The sequence below is a fragment of the Alnus glutinosa genome, chromosome 6 (assembly GCF_958979055.1).
Source record: "Alnus glutinosa chromosome 6, dhAlnGlut1.1, whole genome shotgun sequence".
In the NCBI taxonomy this organism is placed as follows: domain Eukaryota; kingdom Viridiplantae; phylum Streptophyta; class Magnoliopsida; order Fagales; family Betulaceae; genus Alnus; species Alnus glutinosa.
Window position 1 is genome coordinate 14,169,251 of NC_084891.1, and position 21,451 is coordinate 14,190,701.

Genomic DNA, 21,451 nt, shown 5'->3' on the forward strand with positions numbered 1-21,451 from the left:
ATTTCAATGATGAGCATAATAACAGCACAACGGCAACCTTTAGAGAGCTAGCAGATCTTTACAATATCTACCTAAACACCTTCTCTAAGTTCAGAAGAATTCAATATTGAATTCATGATTATTATATGCCTAGAGGCCTCTATTTATAGGCTACGGAAGACTTAAATTGACTTTGATTCGATTTTCTCTAGGCGGCGTTTGGACGCAAGCTAATGCCGTCTGGACAGTGAACTGTGCAACTGGTTTTCCATAATGCGCTGAAAAGCTTTCCTGAATAAGGCCGTGTCCGGATGGTGTTGCCCTAGCGTGTGGACGGTTGCATCACTGCTACACGCAATTACCATAATAAGGACTAGCGTCCGAACGGTGTTGCCCTGACGTCCAGACAGTTGCAATTTTTTTCTATGTCTTGCCTTATCAAGGATGGTGTTCGGACGGTGTAGACCTGTCGTCCGGACGGATGCAACTGTTTTCCTATTTTCGTGTCTGGAAAGGAAAACCTAATTTTCTTCGAACTTTGACTGGCGTTCGGACGGTATTGCCACATCGTCCGGACGGATGCACTTGAATGTTGAATTTTTCTCGAACTTTGAAGAGCGTCCGAATGTGTTGCCATGATGTCCGAACGGATGCAACCTTGAACTGTTCGAAGCTTCTCGACATTGATAGGCGTCTGGACGGTATTGTCATGTCGTCCAGACGAATGTTGCTGACTGATGAGCGTCCAGATTGAAACAAAGGATCTAACTTTTTTGAGTTAGAATCTGCACAGAATCTTTTTGGAATTTCTGAAACAACTTTCTTGAAGCTTGTGACACTGCAATTTGTCATAATAAGGCTTTTTCCATATCAGAGAAATAAACTTTGAATATCTGAAGACTCTGAAATATACGGCATCCCTGTGAAAGTAGCAATAATACATAATAGTGATTTTGTCAATATAATGCAGCCAATAAAAAACTAACAAATTCCCCATATGGCTATTTTGGGACAAAAATCACTTGACTGGTTAAAAATACATTCCTGGTTCAAAACTAAATATACTCCTCATTTTTGTCTCAAGAGGACAAAGGGTAAACAGAGTATATAAAAACTACAGTTATAAAATACTCTCCCTAGATGTCTCAACAACAGAGTATATAATATCCCAAAAATACAGTTCAAAAGTCCAAACACAGGAAAAAGAAAACTGTAGAAAACCCAAATAATCAGAAGTTTGTAAAATAACTGATAGAGGGAGGAACAAAAATCCTTGAAGCACAAAATCCTGTTGATCCACTGAACCAAGAGATGGAGAGAAATCTGTTCATTAATTTGGATTTGTGCTATATCGGCTTCTAGCTCTTGAAGCCAGGCACCATAGACTGGAAAACTTCAGTCACTGGAGTTTGCAAAGCCTGAATCTGATTATCAGCTGATTGAAATCCTCTAGGCAATTGGTCTGCAAGATAAAAGAGAAGATTCACCATTGAACCTCTAAGTGGTGCAGATCTGGAGGAATGGTACTATGGAAGGCTCTGCATGAGCTGGGGGAACAAGCTCATTTAAACCTAGAGACCTTTGGAAATTTAAACATATAATTTCAACAAGTCAGTTTTCCAAAGGATTCATCTGTCAGATATTGAGCTGGGAGCTGCTGGACAATATATTCCTGAAAAGATTTAATAGAAATCTATCCAAAAATAATACCACAAAGAAATATTAGTTCCTATTAGTTCCAAAAAGAATGTGGTATTATGACAGCTTGCAATTTGGATACGCAATTACAAAAGCAAATATAGCAATCCAAATAGCACGGATATATCAATATCCACCCAACACATAGACAGAAAAGAATTTTCATGCACAATATCTTAAAAAAATATTCCAATATTCTAAAAAGCACAAGATCTTAAAAAAATAAAGGAAGACGCAACAAATGCCATGGAATGAGATGAGATGCGCAGAGAATGTCAAAATCTTGGGAGAAATTCGCGAGATAAACACACAACATAACATGATAAAATTAATTCAGTGGTCTACGGATGGTAGAGAAAGCAAAAAGACGGATAAGAACATGTAAGGATTTTGTCCGGACGTGATACCAATGTGTTTGGACAGTCCACTTGCCAAACTAACAATAGACAGGAACGCATTGCGTCCGGACAGCCAAGTCCGTTCGGACGCTTCACACTGAAAAGCTGAAAGCAGAGGAAAATTTGCAAAAATAATAATTTTTCCTAAAGTTAGCTTCAGAACATGTATGAATAAAAAACTGATAAAATAGTCAAATAACACATCAAAAATATGCAAAGATATAACTGAGAGTTAGGTATTCAATAAGCACAAATTTTCCTGCAGATAAAAAATTTAAATAGATTACTCAACTCATGCAATGTGTGTGTATGTGAAAGCTTTTTCAATAAGGTATGATATTCGCTGATATGATTTAAAGCAACTGAATTTTCTAAACAAGAGAGAAATTCAATGTTATATCAGTCAAAAGTTAAACTTTATTTTACTAGGGCCTAACTACCCTCATCTGATACTCCCCTAAGCTGCAACACTTTTCTTTTACTTAGTCCTTTAGTGACTGTCTATTTATGAAATAATTTGGTCACTGATTGTTTCTATAGGGACAAGTTTAAGAACAGATTTACAGCATAAAAGTAGTGGATCTTTTTATTTATCCATATTTTCTTAATTTTAAATGCTTTTTATCACTTGGTGTTGCAACCTAGAAAAAATGCCAGAATTTTTAGGTTCTAGGTTCAACTAACGAGTTGGTCAATCTGACCATCTTAGCACAAAAAATTTCTCTTATCAGAATTTTCAAAAGCCAAAAATCAAATAGTAGAAATGTATCTTAGGGGAGCTTTGGATAATGCACAATATTTCATCGCATAAGAAAAACAACTATCTAGCATTAAGATATACAAGAAAACTTAGACATCAGTCATAAACTCTCAATCATATATAAGCATATTCAATCAACGCACAATGAACTGAGGTATCAGGCAAAAAAACATGCAACATTTGAAAAGCTATCAAAAGGAAAAAAAAAAAAAATATAAAATTTCCTCATCTTCTCCCCCAATTTTTTTTTTTTTTTTTTTTAATTTTTTTTAATATATATATTTTTTTATTTTTCCATGTTGAAAAAAAATAGACAGAAAAACAACAAAAACATGTGAGATGAAAATAAACACAAAAACACCTCCTAGCAAGTGTAATAAAATCAAACTTGTTTACATGAAAGGTTCAGAATTTACCAAGACAAAAACAGCAGCCTGATGTGCTTTTTTTGTCATCCCCAAATAGTACCTGCAAAAATTTCTCAAGACAACACTAGAAAATATGGGGGCTAAAATAAATGGTTACTCAAACAGAATATAAGGCATGAATAAGATGTGACATGGTAAACAATACAATGCAAACATACCTGAAATGCACTAGGATTTAGGAACCAAAATCCTAGGCAGAGAGACCTCATCAACTAGGTGAGTCCACTCCCCCTTAAGGGGTGAATGGTCTCATCCTTCCTTACCCATACCTTCTCTACCTGTGAGGCAGGGTTGTGAGCCATGTCCAAATTGATCAGTCTGACTAGGACACTCTTCATCATATTGACAAGCCCTTCATTGGTCTGAATTTTCTTGGGCTTGTAAGGCTTCTCTCTGAAGTGTTGGGCCTTGGTGTGACCATTCTTGCCATTGTGACGGCATGAGGAAGAACCCCTTTGAGGGTATTGTCATTTTTGCTGAGAAGCATGATGAGGCTTGGAAGATTTAGAATTAGACTTACTTATCTTTGGCTCTTGCTTCTTGATCTAAGGCTTTTGATGTCGGATCTGATGACACTGAGGCCTGATGTATTCTGTGACACTACAATGATGGCAGGTAGGTTGTCTTTGTTTGCTGAAATGCTTCTTGATAGGCTTTGCAATTTTAAGGTTAGCATTTTTACACAAAACAAAGTTCTTACCTTTTTGATATAAATGTCTCCTATAGGGCGGGACATATTTATCAGAAAAGATATTCTCAATCTTGCCATTTTTAAAAGGAACCTGCTTATTTCAAGGCCTGTGGGATTTCAACAAATAACAATTTGGTCTAATATGACCAATCTTCCCACAATTATGACAAATAAGAACAAACTTACCTTGTGTTGTAGATTCTTTGGACTTAGGCTTTACACAGTTATTGAAGCAAGAATTTTCAATATTATCTAAATAAGCTGTATTTACTATCACAGGCTTAATAGCAATAGAATCCAATTCAGAATCAGACGCATATGAAGTAGAAGCACTCAAATCATCAACAATTAAATCAGGCTTGTTAGAAATATTTGAATAAATACAAAACATGCTATTTAAATTATCACTAGAGAATTTTTTTCAAGAGATCTTCTGATTCTTTTAATTTATTCTCAAGTGTATCAATAATGTCAAATAGCATGGTATTTTCATATTTCAAAGAGTGAATCAAGGCATGTGATTCAGACAATTTAATGATTAAAAACTATTTTTCTTGCTTAACCTTTTCGAGCTCATTATTGAAATTTTTAGAATTTTTACTTGGTTTAAGAAAATTCTCAAGGAGCTCAGTATCATAATTCTTTTTAGATAACATACAATAATTCATGATAAAAGAAGTCTACAAAAATATGGATCACACTCTAGAATTTAATCTAACAGAGTCTACAAAGCTCTGATACCAATTGAAAAATAGAACGACTTCTAATTTACCGTGTGTGTGTGTGCACAATGTGTAACAAAATATTATAAATGCGGAATTTAAATGACACAAATATTTTGTTAACGAAGTGGAAATCCAATGAAGAGAAAAACCACTCTGGGGCAGTCAAACCCAAGAAATGCACTATTAGAAGACAAAGCTAACAAATAGACAGTAACACTCACATACCCATATGCAGTGATCGTATCTAGCACTCTGACACGTAGCCCAACGTGAACGCCTGCTAACCAAGTCTCTTATTTGAAGGTGTCTTCTATAGATTCTTTTACCTTAGGGCTCCTCCCTTAGATAGACTTTAATGATGAGCACAACAACAGCAGCACGACAACCCTTAGCGAGCTAGTAAATCTTTACAATGTCTACCTAAACACATTCTCTAAGTATAGAAGAACTCAATACTGAATTTATGATTATTACATGTATAGAGGCCTCTATTTATAGGCTACAGAAGATCTAAATCGACTCTGATTCGGTTTTCTCTAGGCGGTGTCCAGACGCAAGTTGAGACCGTCCGGACGGTAAACTATGCAACCGGCTTTCCATAATGCGTTGAAAAGCTATCCTTAATAAGGCCACATCCGGACAGTGTTGCCTTAGCGTCCGGATGGTTGCACCTCTGCTGCACGCAATTACCATAATAAGGACTAGCGTCCGGACGGTGTTGCCTTGACATCCGGACGGTTGCAATTCTTCTCCATGTCTTGCCTTATCAAGGATGACGTCCGAACGGTGTAGACCTGTAGTTCGGACGGATGCAGTTGTCTTCCCATATCCGTATCTGCAAAGGAAAACCTAATTCTCCTTGAACTCTGACTGGCATCTGAACGGTATTGCCAAGTCGTTCGGACTGATGCACTTGAACGTTGTATTCTTCTCGAACTTTGAAGTGCGTTCAGACGTGTTGCCATGACGTCCGGACGAATGCAACCTTAAATTGTTCGAAGGTTCTCGACACTGATGGGCATCCGGACGGTATTGCCACGTTGTCCGGACGGAAACAAAAGATTCGACTTTTCTGAGTTGGAATCTGCATAGAATTTTCTTGGAATTTCTGAAATAGCCTTCTTGAAGCTTGTGACACTGCAACTTGTCATAATAAGGCTCTTTCCATATTAAAGAAATAAACTCTAAATATCTGAAGACTTTGAAATATACGGCATCCCTGTGAAAGCAGCAATAATACATAATAATAATTTTGTCAACATAATGCAGCCAATCAAAAACTAACAACCTTAAGATAATAATTTTTAAATTTTTATTAGAAATCAAAATCTAATACTCCACAGCGGGTATGAAACAAAACCCAGTCTAAAGCAGCCCTCTCATGGTATTCTCCCATATTCAAACCTTTTTGGCCTTTGACATCCAGAGTAACATAGGTTGCCTGCTTGGGCGCTAGAGATCGCGCAGGTCCTGGTTGAGGCTGATGTTTCTTGATGACATGATGTGAACTGCATGCTATGTGCAAAGGCAATGAGGCAGTAATGGCAACGGAAGCCATGGCTGTTCTAAGAAAGCTCTTCCTCTAGCTCTTGTTTTGGCCTTTTTCTTCTTTTCTGGTATCTTTCCTTTTCATTTATTGCTTTAAATGGCCTTATAGATAGAAAGTAGGGAAGATGGAAGAAGCCCATACTTTGTAATAAAAATGAGAGATACCAAAATTAATTCAGATGGTGTCTTCTTTTTATTTGAACAAACAAAGGAAAAGCAAGAAATGAGGGGCCTCTTTCCTCTCACAAGAACTTTCTTCAGTGACGGAGGGCCGGTATGATAGTTTTAGTAATAAAGTTATGAAGAAAGAAAAACACAAAAAAAGTGAGAAAGTGCTCTGTACAAATGTGACACCATCATATTTAGACAAGTTTATGGATGCATGAAAGACGATGATATGTTTTGCGCTTGAAGTCAGTGGCATGCAGGATCCACTCCAGCCGATTTAAGGGTCTCTGCATTTTTTTTTTTTTTTTATAAGTAATTGCAATTTATAAAAAAAGCATAGACGGGCGCAACCCTTATACACGGGAAGTATACAAGAGAACCCCTAAAAGGGACGAACATAGAATAATTTTAGAAAGTCTACATAAGTAAAAACATTCAAGTTATGATGGGACGCTATCCAAATATATAACGTATTGAGCAACCGCTTCCGTAGCTCCACCATAGATGTCTCTACATCTTCAAAGAGCTGCGCATTCCGCTCCCTCCAAATACACCACAATAAGCACAAAGGATCTAACCGCCAAACTTCTTTAGCACGACCACACCCAATCGCCGCCCTCCAACTATTCAACAACTCCAACACCGTTCATGGCATAACCCACTCTACTCCAAATAAAATAAGAATGTAGCTCCAAAGATCATGGGCGATTTCGCAGCGAAGCAACAAATGATCAATAGACTCCCCACTTTTCTTACACAAACAACACCACTCAATCACTATAACATTCCTCTTACTCAAATTATCATGCGTCAATATTTTGCCCAAAGTTGTTGACCATACGAAGAAAGCCACCCTTGTTGGAGTCTTAACACACCATATATTCTTCCAGGGAAAAGATGGAAAAGATGGGCCATCTTTCCTAATAAGCTCTTCATAGAAGGATCTTACCTCAAATAAACCTTTTTTAAAGGGATTCCACACTAACCTGTCACCCTCTCCATGTTGAGCCGAAATGGAGTATAGTCGATCGAAGAAAGAAAGGACCATATCCATCTCCCATTCTTAGATTTGTTGCGTAAAAAGAACATTCCACTGAATAACACCATTATGAACAGCCAAATTATCCACCACCATCACATCTTTGTTCCTCACTATACTAAAAAGATCTGGAAAACATTGCTTCAAGGATCTATCCCCACACCACCAATCATGCCAAAAACTAATATGTGATCCATTCCCCACTTCAAAACGAACAAAATTGCGTAACTTCTCCCACTTCCTCCTAATATGTTTCCAAACACCCACTCCAAAAGAACCCGACACCTCTTTCGAGTACCACCCACCCTTTAGACTCTCAAATTTGGCATCAATCACCAATCGCCATAAAGCCTCTCTCTCCCTACCATATCTCCACAACCACTTACCCAGGAGTGCTCGATTGAACTGGATGAAATTGTCAGCTCCCAACCCACCTGCATGCAAAGGAGTACAAATTTTGTTCCAATTCACTAGATGAAATTTGGCCTCGTCACCAATGCCACTCCAAAGAAAATCCTTTTGAATTATATCAAGATGATTAGCCACCCTCACTGGAATAGGAAACAATGATAAGTAATACGTAGGAATATTGGAGAGCGTACTATTAATAAGAGTCAACCGGGCACCCTTCGACAAATACATTTGCTTCCATCCCGCCAACCTCCTTTCCATTTTCTCAATAACACCATTCCAAATCGAAGTGGACTTGTAAGATACACCCAAAGGCAAACCCAAGTAAGTCATAGGCAAAGATGCAACCCGACATCCTAGAAGATTAGCCAACCCTTTGACATCCTCTACTTCACTAATAGGAACAATTTCTGATTTTCCTAAGTTAATTTTCAAACCAGAAGCTACCTCAAAGCATAAGAAGATATTTGTTCTTCTTGAGCACCACAAAAGATCAATGTGTCATCAGCAAATAGTAGGTGATTCACAACTAAGGCCTCGGAATCCCTGGAACCCACTGAAAACCCTGTCAAATTACCACGATCCAATTCGGCAATCAGCATCCGACTCAAAGCCTCCATAACCACCACAAACAACAAAGGAGAAAGAGGATCTCCTTGTCGCAAACCACGAGAAACACTAAAAAAGCCCGACGGGGTTCCATTTACAAGAATAGAAAATCTTACCGTAGAAATACAAAAACGTATCCAATCCCTCCATTTTTCCCCCAAACCACATTGATGTAACAAATAAAGCAAAAAGTCTCAGTTCACATGATCATATGCCTTTTCCAAATCTAGCTTACACAGGAGTCCTGGGTCCCCCGATCGAATATGACTATCCACACATTCATTAGCAATAAGCACAGAATCCAAGATTTGTCTACCGCCAATAAACGCATTCTGTGTGTTGGAGATAACCTTGCCCAAAACAGATTTAAATCTGTTCGCAAGGACCTTGGATATAATCTTGTAAATCCCTCCAATCAAACTAATAGGGCGAAAATCTTTCACATCCATGGCACCAGTCTTCTTTGTAATCAAAGAAACAAAATTAGCATTAAAGCCCTTTTCAAACTTACCTCGAGAATGAAATTCTGCAAAAACAGCCATAATATCATATTTTAAAATATCCCAACACTTCTGAAAGAATGCCATAATATCATATTTTAAAATATCTCTGCATTTCGAGGCCTGCGACTTTCCAAAAACAAATTTTCATGAGCACATTTATACTGAAAAGCAAAGAGGAAAAAAGAGTGCACAAAGCAAGAAGATGCAGACCTGGTAAAGGGGTTGGGGCGGACGAGATTAGGGAGAGTAGGCTTGTTGTCCTGGATGTGAGCATGATGAAGCATCTGAATTAATTGATAATAAGTTCACCTGGAATTCCATGAAAGCAAGAAGAGTTTTCGTGCTGCATAGAGTAGAAAAGAGATGTGAGAAGTTGCTCTGTTCATGCTAGCAAGAAACAGCGGCTAACAGAGGACATTTGGTCACATTTTTTCTGCTGAGTTGCTCAATCAGTTCGTCCAACTTCATATCGGACGACCCAGCTGTTTCAACAGCATGCATTGCCAATCTCCCCAATGTTTGTGCTCTCTCCCTAGCCTTTCTCCCTTTCTCACCTCACATCAACTCCTTCACTCCATCACAAATCACATTGCGACCTAAACCATTTGGTTCCATCAGAAACTATGACTGGTTATCAAAGGTTGTTCTCTCTTTAAGACAAAAACACAAACACCCAGGTGAGAAAATTATCACCATCTACTGGCTGAGGAAAACATTCAGGGAAGTAGTAGTGAAAGCATACCCTAGTAATTGAATAGATAAATTTGAACAAAACCCAGTGAGGGAAACTGCCCAAAGCGCTGAAATCCAAAAGATTGGAATCCAATTGTCACATAACCAGGTCCTGAAGCTGCCCAGAACGATGATAGCCTTCTTGAGCCTTTGCAGATACAGATGCCACTACAGAGAGAGAGAGAGAGAGAGAGAGAGAGAGAGAGAGAGAGAGTGGAGCAGCCGGGTATTAGATGAGGCCAAAAAGGTTTGAATATGGCAGAACACCATGGGAGGACTGGGTTTTGTTTCATACCCGCTGTGGAGTATTAGATTTTGATTTCTAATAAAAATGTAAAAAATATTATTTTAAGGTGAAGTAGAAAAATTCTGACTTGTCACTAATGGACTTCGAATAATTGAACGGAAAACACACGGAGGGGCCCTTTTCAAATCCGTGAAAAACTTAAGCAGCGAAAGTTTATTTTTAAAAAGTGAGGGAGTGATTTCAAATCGCGCGTTGACTTAGAGATTTATGATATGGACATTAACAATTTGCAGATGGTGTTATGTGAACCTGTTTTAGTGGGAAATCGAGGGGAGAGCTGCCTTGGGGAAGATGCTGGTGTAACAGATGAGGGAGAAGTTCTACTGGACAGTGGTACACAGGATGTTAGAAGCGATCTCCTGTTAGAACTAGTAGAAAATAATTCTAACGAGGAGGGGGCGAGTGGTGCACCGCTGGAAATCACACCTTTGGCAGCAAAAGGGGGAGAAAAACTCAGGATATCACCTAGATGGGTGGTGGAAAAAGTTATGAGATGTTATCAGGCTATCGGATTATCTTGCGAAGGATTTGAGGACAGAATGTTAGCTATGTTTGAGGAGATAGAAGCTGCTGGAGGAAGATCCTCGGCCAGTCCTCAGACTTTGTGTCCGCTGAACAAAGAGGCAAAAGGGAAGAGAGAACTAAACAGGTTGGCTTGGTCCTTGAATTATGAGAAGAAAGGGGCTCTATCGGCTAGAGGTCGCAACAAAGGAAGGGGTTCTGTATGCAATTATGATGCCTAAACTAATTTCGTGGAATGTTAGAGGGATTAATGAGATGAAAAAAAGAGTAGAAATTAGAGGGCTTCTAAGAGAATGGAGGGCGGATATTGTTTGTTTGGTGGAGACTAAGATGGCAATAATCTCAAGGGAGGTGGTGCGGAGTTTATGGGGGTGTAATCAGGTTGATTGGTGTTATTTGGGAGCCAATGGAGCATCGGGTGGGATCTTACTTATGTGGGATAGGAGAGTGGTGGAGAAATTGGAGGAATGTATAGGTAGATATACGGTTGCTTGTTCTTTCCGCAACATTGGTGATAATGTTTCTTGGGCGTTTGGGGGGGTTTATGGCCCTAATGATGACAGGGATAGGAGGGATTTATGGATTGAGTTAGCTGGATTGATGAATTGTTGGGAGGTGCCGTGGTGTATTGGGGGAGATTTTAATGTTGTTCGTTTTCCGAGTGAGAGGTCGGGCATGGCCAGTTTCTCAGCTGCTATGGAAGAATTTTCAGACTTCATCTTCATGCAGAACTTGGTGGATCTACCTCTTCAAGATGGCCAATTTACATGGTCGAATAACCACACATGGTCTAGAATTGATAGATTCTTAATTTCTGTGGAGTGGGAGGAACACTACCCCGAAGTAGTCCAAAGGAGGCTTCCAAGACTTCTGTCCGATCACTTCCCTTTGTTTTTGGATTGTGGGGCACCAAGAGGAGGAAAAAGGTCTTTTAAATTTGAGAACATGTGGCTGAATTATGAGGGCTTTGTTGAGCAAATCAATAAGTGGTGGTTGTCTTATGAGTGTTCGGGTTCTCCAAGTCACATTTTGGCGTTTAAACTGAAGGCATTGAAGACGGACTTGAAGAAATGGAATGCTGAAGTGTTTGGTGATATAGGGAAGAAGAAGAAGGAATTATTGGAGGGCATTTGTGAGCTGGATGCAGTTGATGAAGACCGAGGCCTAGAGGAGGAAGAGAAGGTTCGCAAGATAGATATGTCTAGAGAGCTGGAGAAAACTCTTCTGTGTGAGGAAATAATTTGGAGACAGAAATCCAGAGCTTTGTGGTTGAAGGAGGGGGACAAGAACACAAAATTTTTTCACAGGATGGCCAACTCGCGTCGCAAATTTAATCAAGTGGATTCTATAAGTATAGATGGTGAAATCTCCAAAGACCCAAAGGAAATTCAGGAGCATATAGTTCAATTTTTCAAAAACTTGTATGTTGAGAATTCTTCTTGGCGGCCAAGGGTAGAGGGCCTTTCTTTTCTTTCAATTGATGAAGATGAGAGTAGCTGGATAGAGAGAGGGTTTGAGGAGAAGGAGGTGTGGGAGGTCATCAGAGATTTCAATGGAGATAAGGCTTCGGGCCCCGACGGTTTCACTATGGCTTTTTTTCAGAAGTGTTGGGATATCTTAAAGCATGACATTATGGCTGTTTTTGCAGATTTTCACTCTCGAGGCAAGTTTGAAAAGAGTTTTAATGCTACTTTTGTCTCTCTGATTCCAAAGAAGAATGATGCTGTGGATGTGAGTGATTTTCGGCCTATCAGTCTTATTGGGGGAATTTATAAGATTATTTCCAAAGTCCTTGCGAACAGGTTTAAATCAGTGTTGGGTAAGATTATCTCAAACACCCAAAATGCGTTCATTGGTGGTCGACAAATTTTGGATTCAGTGCTTATTGCTAATGAATGTGTGGATAGTCAAATCCGTTCAGGGGAGTCTGGGTTGCTGTGTAAGCTGGATCTGGAAAAGGCCTATGATCATGTGAATTGGGACTTCTTACTCTACTTATTACAACGTTGTGGCTTTGGGGAGAAATGGAGAGCTTGGATTCGTTTTTGTATCTCTACGGTGAGATTCTCCATCCTTGTCAATGGAACTCCGACGGGTTTCTTTACTAGCTCTCGCGGGTTGCGACAAGGTGATCCTCTGTCGCCTTTATTATTTGTGGTGGTTATGGAGGCTTTGAGTCGGATGTTGGCTGCTGCGATGGAGCAGGGTTCGATGACAGGCTTTACTGTGGGACATAGTGAGTCAGAGGCAATAGTAGTGAATCATTTATTGTTTGCTGATGATACGTTGATTTTTTGTGGAGCGGAAGAAGAACAGATTCGACATCTGAGGTGCATTTTCCTTTGTTTTGAGGCAGTTTCGGGATTAAGGATTAATTTAGGAAAGTCAGAAATTGTTCCTATTGGTGAGGTGGAGGATGTTGAAGGGTTGGCCCATCTTATGGGTTGTAGGGTTGGATCGCTTCCTATGACATATTTGGGTATGCCTTTGGGTGCCTCTTACAAGTCCGTTCGTACTTGGAAAGGGGTGATTGAGAAAATGGAAAGGAAGCTGGCTGGTTGGAAGCGTATGTATTTGTCAAAGGGCGGTCGGTTGACTCTTATTAAGAGCACGCTGTCCAATATCCCCACGTATCTCTTGTCGCTGTTCCCTATTCCTTTGAGGGTGGCTAATCGTCTTGAAAAAATCCAGAGGGATTTCCTATGGGGTGGCATAGGGGATGAGGCCAAATTTCATTTAGTGAAATGGAACAGGATTTGTACTCCGTTGCATTCAGGTGGATTGGGAGTTCACAATCTTTCCCTGTTTAACCAAGCTCTTTTAGGTAAATGGTTGTGGAGATATGGTAGGGAGAGAGAGGCTCTATGGCGTTTGGTGATTGACGCCAAATTTGGGAGCCTAAAGGGTGGGTGGTGCTCTATTGAGGTGTCGGGTTCCTATGGAGTAGGGGTTTGGAAATATATTAGGAAAGGGTGGGAGAAGTTTTGTAATTATGTTCGGTGTGTGGTAGGGGATGGCTCATATATCAGTTTCTGGCATGATCGGTGGTGTGGGGAGATTTCTTTGAAGCTTTGTTTTCCAGTTCTGTATAGTCTTGTGAGGAACAAAGCGGCTATGGTGGTAGATAATATGGCTGTTCATAATGGCAATATTCATTGGAATGTTCTCTTTACGCGGCAATTACAGGACTGGGAGTTGGAGATGGTGCTCTCTTTCTTCGAGCGGTTGTACTCCACTCCGATTCGACAAGGAGAGGGTGACAAGTTAGTTTGGAACCTCTCTTCAAGGAGCTATTTTGAAGTAAGGTCATATTATGAAGCACTTAGTCGGAAAGAAGGTCCATCATTCCCGTGGAAGAAGATATGGTGTGCTAAGGCTCCGACAAGGGTGGCGTTCTTTGTATGGACTGCAGCTTTAGGAAAAATTTTGACTCATGACAATCTACGAAAGAGGAATATTGTGGTTATTGAGTGGTGTTGTATGTGTAAAAAGAAGGGGGAGTCTATTGATCATCTGTTACTTCATTGCGACACCGCCCGTGAGCTTTGGAGTTTTGTGTTTTCTTTGTTTGGAGTTGAATGGGTCATGCCACAATCGGTGATGGGTTTGTTGACTACTTGGGGTGCTTTTCGAGGGCATGGCCTAGCAAAAAATGTTTGGCGTTTAGTTCCTCACTGTGTTTTGTGGAGCATTTGGAGGGAGCGGAATGCGAGGCTTTTTGAAGATGTCGAGACGGTAATGGTGGTTTTAAGGAAGCGTCTTCTTAACACGTTATATCTATGGATAGCTCCCCATCTTTGCCACCTAGGTGTTTCTACTTTTGTAGACTTTCTTAATTTATTAGTTGTTCCTCCTGTTTAGGGGCTCTCTTGTATATTTCCCGTGTATTAGGGTTGCGCCCCTCTGCGCTTTTTATTGAATTTTAAATTACTTATCAAAAAAAAAAAAAAAGAAAGAAATAATGTGGGGTTTTTTTTAGTAATTTTGATTCAATTTCAAATAGCATACGAGTTCTCACCAAACTAAGGAGTATGAATAACAAATTCATTCCCCGTAATAACTATTCCCTTTCCTATTAAAATACTCATTCCACATAGCAACGAGACCTTAGTGTTGACTCACTGTGCCATTTTCTGATATGTTAGAGGAACCAGCTTGTAACACCCCCTTCCCATCGGAAGATGATATTATGCATTTCTGAATCAGAAACATGAGGATATAAGAATTCCATCTAAAAATTAAAGAAAAGCAAACATTCCATAATAATTTAAAGGGTTAAATACCTTTGATCCCCCCTCTATGGTTTAAAGACTTTATTTTTTGCCCCCTGTGCTTCATTTCGTATCAAAATGGTACTTCGTTTATGGCTAAAGACGGAGATGGTACCTCCGTCAAACTTCAGTCCAAAAATTGACGGAAGTCCACTTCACTAGCCTTAAAAAATCGACATGTGTTTCTATTCCTAATTAAAAATTAAAAAACTAAAAATATTAAAAACATTAAAAAAAATACTTTTTGAAAAAAAGAAAAAGAAAAGAGGAGTGGCTTGAGCTACCCCCTTGGCCGGTCTAGGGATAGTTTGGCCACCCCCAAAGAGCAAAATGAGGGTGAGTTCGGACACCCCTACAAGGCCAAAAGGAAAAAAAAAAAAAATCTCGTCTTTGAATTTGGCTAGCCTCATTTTGCCCAAAGCAGGTGCCCAAGCCTCCTTTTTTTTTTTTCAAAAGTATTGTTTTAATGTTTTGGGTAAATGTCTAATAAATCCCTGAGTCGGAGCGTTATTTAAATTCGATCTCTTACTTTTTGAAAGTCAGTATTCGATGCTTATCTTTTTTGCGAATTTGAAATAGGTCATTCCGTGATTTTTCCATCAATTTTTCTAACTTCCGTTAAGGTGAGTCATCGTTTGTCCACACAGGTATTGACAACTCAGATAAAAAACGACTCTGTCTTAAATGTTGCCTTTAAAAAATATTATTTTTTAAAAAAAAAAATTAAAAAAAGGAAGGGAACTGGAAAAGAGGTTCCCAGAAACATGACCATACAAAATACCGGTGTATTTCTCTGGCGAGCCATGGAAGAAACTCTCCTTTAGTTTCATGAACGCAGAGCAACTAAGCAAGCTGTCCGAACCAGCTTGGTGGCAGCTACCAATTCTCTCAAGATCCAAGAGCTCGGCAAGCTTGTTCAAAGTTCAACCACCATGGAGGATGTTGCATAACCTCATCAGATGCTTGATATCATTAAACGTGGGGAAATAAGGGTTTGGAAGTCTAGCAATCAAAACCCAAACCTGAAGAAGTGGAGGAGATTGAGAGTGGAAGGGTATGAGGTTTTGGGAATGTTGGGGAAAACCCTAGAGGTCCATTGATAGGGTTTAGATGCAGAAATGTAAGCCATTAGTTGCAGAAATGGTCCGTTGAGGAGGGAGGTTGCCAGACAAGCTGTCATTCAATAAGTTGAGCAAATTGAGCTTCAGATTTTTGCAATTCCGGTGGGATTTTCCCAGAAAGATTAAAAAACCTAAATCTGCAAATATAGCCCAATAAAACAAACCCCAAATCAAAACAAAGAAACTCCATATCTTAAAGACCTCAATAATTGGTCTCTTTTTGTTTATTGGTTGAAGTGGCTGGTTGGAATTCCGTTTATGGTCTTAGAGAGAACCCAAAGAAAACATGGAGGATTTCGGATTCAGGTGCTTGTTTACTGCAGGAAAGGGTTTATAAAGGATGTGAGAAAATTAGGGTTTGGAAGTCCAGCAATCAAAACCCAAACCTGCATCATCAAACACATAGTCCCCTCTTCTTGTTCTTGTTCAATCTCCGATTCAGATATCAATTCCTTCCCTAATCCAGATATCACATACTTGAACCCGTTTGAAGTTTCACCCAATTCAGAATCAAAGCCCCCAATTCCAAATCCACATTCCACATTAAGCTTCTTAAATTCATCACCCGTAAAGACCCATCAACAGAAACATCTCCTTCAGCCTTATTGGTTCCATTCCTAAAATATCCAGAATCAGAATTATCAGAAAGACTAATCACAGCAGTTTTCACAGAGGGAGACGTACTGATACCCCTTCTTTTTGCTTTTTTTCTTCTTTTAAATAAAAAATAAAATTTGAATTTTTTAATTTTGGAATATAATAATAAAATAATATTTTTTGAAGGCAACATTTAAAATAGCGTCATTTTTAATCTGAGTTGTCGATGCCTATGTGGACAAACGATGACTCACCCTACAGAAGTTGAATACTCAGTGAGTAGATACAACATACAGTAAACAACGTTGGAGACAATTTTAAGTTTCAAAACATAAAAAAGGTGCAAATAAAGCATTCGTCATCATAAATATTTTCTTTCCTTTAAATTCTTGAGTGGCCAACACACAATTCACCCTGTGTGTAAGGGTTGGCGATCACTAGGATCCCAGTTCCATTCTCGTGGCCACAGGTGGAACCGCATCTTGGATATGGACATCACTTTATAAACTAGGGTGCACTCGAGTGAGTCATTCCCAGTGGACCATACAAGATGGCTTCTCCCACCCATTAGGTACCATTTCACATTAGTCATGTGGCTAAGAAAACAATTTAAAACATTTCATGCATTCAGACAATCATTTCAGTTTCTTTCCTTTCTTTCTTTTCATTTACTTTCATCAAGTATCATAACATATTTATAATATGTTTATAATGTAGCGGAAGCATGGACATAAAGTCATTTACACTTAAAACTCTTTTCCAACATATAGGTTAGGATACATAAAAGAGCTGCCAAATAAAGGTTAACATTACATTTATACACTTTGAAAACAACTTTAAGAAAACACGACATTGACATTTGGAAGAAAGCAAAAGCATGATCATATGTACATTGCTCTTTAGCTTCAAAATTCAACACCCTTCCCTTAGTAACCCAAACAAACATTCACAATCGTTACTATTGTTAACGTTCTCTTAAACCATTTATTATTTTCCATTGTTTGATCCTCCTAAACGTTGCTTTCCATACCATGGGGCAGATCTGATTTCTCCTCTTAAGACACTTATTTGATATTTCAAATTCAATTATTTTTTTGAATGATCATATTATGCATGTATGCTCAATTACTACACATGGATTATGCAAAGTGAGTTTATTCTCATGCTCTCTAGAGCGTAGGTTTCAACACCACATATATCTAGTCCTTATAGGGTTCTTAGGTCACCGTAAAGTTCCCTAGATAGATCTGGTTTTGGGCGAACATACAGGTTTTTAAGGCCTCAAGGTTCAACTAGTGTGTTGTGTGTGCTGTAATTCCAGCAACATGTTAGCTAAGATTACTTCGCTGTAAATCCTACAAGTGTCCAATGATCACATGGCTTGGACTGTTAGGAAGCCAACGCATAGAGGGTTTTATTCTAGGGTCCAACTATTGTAAAATACCTTTCCAAAAAGGCCCTACAGCCATCTTTCTTGGTGGCTGTAGTAACCTAATCTTAATTTCTTGGTCCCCACAATGCAATGCAACACACTCAATGACTCATACACCTATTATGCTAATGTCACACACTTACAAAAATCATGCAATCATGTTGTAAAAACATATTTTTTTTTTTTTATAAGTAAAAGAAATTTTATTAAAAAAGGCGAAAAACAAGAAGTATATACAGGAACAACCAAACCAACGCACAAAAAAAGACCCAACAAACCCGCAAAGTCCTAAAGCCCTCAAACCCGAAACCCCACACGGATCACTTAACGCTACAGCATGTGAGTCTTGCTTTTCCTCGCTAAGAGGTCGTGCTAGCCTTTCCGTAATTAATGGAGGTTTTCAGATTCAACAGCTTCCTCCTACCTTTGGTCTTTAGATGCGCAACCTATACTTCTTGATGAAAATCCTCTTCAATGGCATCCAAAATCGCCAAGGACGGATCCTCGTCCTCAACACCATCCAACGCCCAATCCAATGGCATGTCGAGGGGATAAGGGTGTCTCCATCCTCCCCATCCTAAACCTCGTCACCTTTATTCCACACAACGATCTCTCTAGACGGACTAAAACCTACCGGCCACTTCTAAGATTGGATCAAACCATTTAAAACCCCACCCTAAGGGGAGGGAGCCCCTTCCACCCTATCTTCCTTTAGAACTAGAGTCGATGACGACATGATCGACACTTTAGGCAATAGATGAGGAGAAACTTGCATTGCCGGACTCGGTTTGAGAAAACCCCGCCGAAGGAACTCTCACTGGAGTAGAATGCTTAGCATTAGCCTTCACAGAAGCTACCACTCCATCAGAATCCAGCACTGGAAGCGCCGCTGCCACTGAGACTTCCTTGGCAAGAAGGCAATCTCCCATCTTCGATAGCTGCAAAAAAAAAAACCCCAACCCCATCCTTGGAATCAGACCCATCTACAATGAAATCCGACATTGAAAAAAACCCCTCAGTATCCGAGAATTTCTTGTCATCCAAAGTCACTGAAGGAGTAGCACCGAACTTGAGGGACCTTGGTGCCATCAATGAGCATACAAAAGACAACGAAACAAAGCAGCTCAAATCTGCCAGCAAAGTAGAAAAACCTGATGTCGGAACAGAGAAACCCGGAAAGCGAAACTTGAAACTAGCAGGACACACCTTCACTCGCCACCGCTAGCAAGGGGGGGGGGGGGGGGAGAGAAATTTTGTGGGTGAGGACAGAGAGCTCTAGTGTGAGTTTTTATTTTTTTATTTTTTTATTTTTTTTTAGAAATAATTTAGGAAATAGCTACCAAACAATAAATAACATAAAACAAGAAGCAATCATCATAAAACTTATCCTAGTAGGTCTAGGGAGCTACGCAACTGCATATCTATTCCTGGTTTCTATGGGTTTCTATAGCTACTGTGGTGCAAATATGTTTTTCACTACTGCCAAAATTAGTAATTATGCCAAATATATTTGAAAGCTGGAGGAATGCAAATTTAAAAGTTAAACTAACTATTGAGAAATGTAGTTGCCACCTTAATATAAATGGAAAGGGCTTGGGAAACCATTTTTCTAGGGTTTGAATCAAGTAATATAATACATAGATAATGATGAATCAAACATTCTATTGAACAACGTTGTAACGGCCAAGGAAAAATGCTAGCCACATTTGCGTCATTCCTTCAAATGACTAATCAAGTTGCAATTAGAGCTTCCTAAAATTACTTTGAAGTTTAGTCTCACGTTGTAAGGAATCACGGTGAGACTTAACACCCATGAACTCCTTTATAATCAATCAACTCCATACGGGCAATTAGGGTGTCAATCTTCCCCACATAAATCCATGATATCCTCGCAGGGCTTACGTCATGCAGTGACTTAGCGTCACGTAGTGTTACCGAGTTACTCTAATACCATTTGTAACGATCTAGAAAAAGCACATCTGCGCTATTACTCCAAAAAAATTAGTCAAGTTGCAATTGGAGCTTCCTAAAATCACTTATAAAGTCCAGTCTCACATAGTAAAGAACCAATGTGGGACATAGCACCCGTTAATTCTTTTAGAATCCACCCACTTTATATGAGCAATTCATCTTTTCAATGTGAGACTTACTTTCTAAGGTGTCACAAATGTGAGCATACATGTGGATCTGCAAAGCTTTATAAAACTTTCCCTGAATTGAATTTTTGTAGTAATGTTGTGCTACAAACTATTAAATTTTTGAAGTCCTACAATCCAGAGGGACAACCTGACAACACTTATACTAATGGAACTGATGTTTCCAGTGCTTCTATCTGGGCTTTAGTTGTGTATATCCTCTCTGTGATATCAATATTTGTTTCGCTATGATCATGTGCCTTGCACCTAGAATCTATTTGCTTGGTTATGAATTTGCTTCTTTAGCAATCTGCATCTGCATGCATTATTTGGGACATGACCTCAGGTTTTAAATTTGAATTTCAGGTTGGATAGAGTGGGATGGTGAAAGGTTTGAGTTTCAAAATGCCCCTTCATATTCTGAAAAGAATTGGGGTGGAGCATTCCCAAGAAAATGGTTTTGGGTAATTTTTGTAGCTCTTTATTGGTATCTAGCCATGGTAAAACTTCACTTGTTCATTTTTCATTAGATGTGTGAGATTTAGCCATTTTTCCTGATAATGTAAAGTACTTAAAAGAAAGGGAACTGATAGTCAAGAAGTATTTATCCATAAATACACAGTAATACAGAGATTAGCTCAAAAGGGTCCTATGCCCTTGCACTACCATTTTGAGGAGTGTGGAATTATTATTTATTGCTTTCTGCCACTTAATTCAAAATATGTTAATTTTTATGGATGAGACAAAGGACCAGAAAGCAAGGACTGTTGCTAGATACTGAACAGTCAAAAGAAGTTCTATAGACTAAATCTTTTGTGACAGAGCCCACTTTGTTGATGTTCCATTTAGAAGTAAGAGTAGACCTTGTATTGTTCATTGGTGGAGCTTTTTTGTGAAGATATTAATTCAACAGTAGCTTTCTGATTGAGTAAGCTTATTCATTCTTTGGTGTTGGTACACGCATATTAATTACTGCTGCCCAGTGTTCGCATCTTACTGGTTGATGTCTTACTGCAGGTGCAATGTAATGTATTTGAAGGTGCTAGTGGAGAAGTTGCTCTCACTGCAGGTGGTGGGTTGAGGCAACTACCTGGACTGACGGAGAATTTTGAAAGTGCTGCATTGGTAATCTATTTTCGGGGCAACTTCTCTTCTAATGTTGCTGCACTTTCTCTTAGTTTTGCTTCAATTTCGTTATGGATGGTAAATAAAATTCCTTGTGAGAAATACAAGAGTTGATCGCAACTCTTAATATTTAGACTCCAACAAGCAGTGTGTAACGTCCTGCCCTAAATTCAAGGGTTAAGTGGGAAATTTACACAATTAACCACGAGACGTGATACGAGATTTGTGATGGAAGTATGAAAAACAGGGATA

At 39.1% G+C, this 21,451-nt stretch overlaps 1 protein-coding gene across 1 annotated transcript in view; it reads left to right on the forward strand.

The window, feature by feature from the left end:
• Nucleotides 1–21,451, forward strand: part of LOC133870755 (tocopherol cyclase, chloroplastic) — a 51,475-nt gene that overhangs the window by 19,157 nt on the left and 10,867 nt on the right. Inside the window, exons 6-7 of the mRNA XM_062307959.1 lie at nucleotides 20,441–20,538; nucleotides 21,092–21,199. Of these exons, the coding sequence (XP_062163943.1) occupies nucleotides 20,441–20,538; nucleotides 21,092–21,199 (206 nt within the window). The remainder of the gene's footprint in view (nucleotides 1–20,440; nucleotides 20,539–21,091; nucleotides 21,200–21,451) is intronic.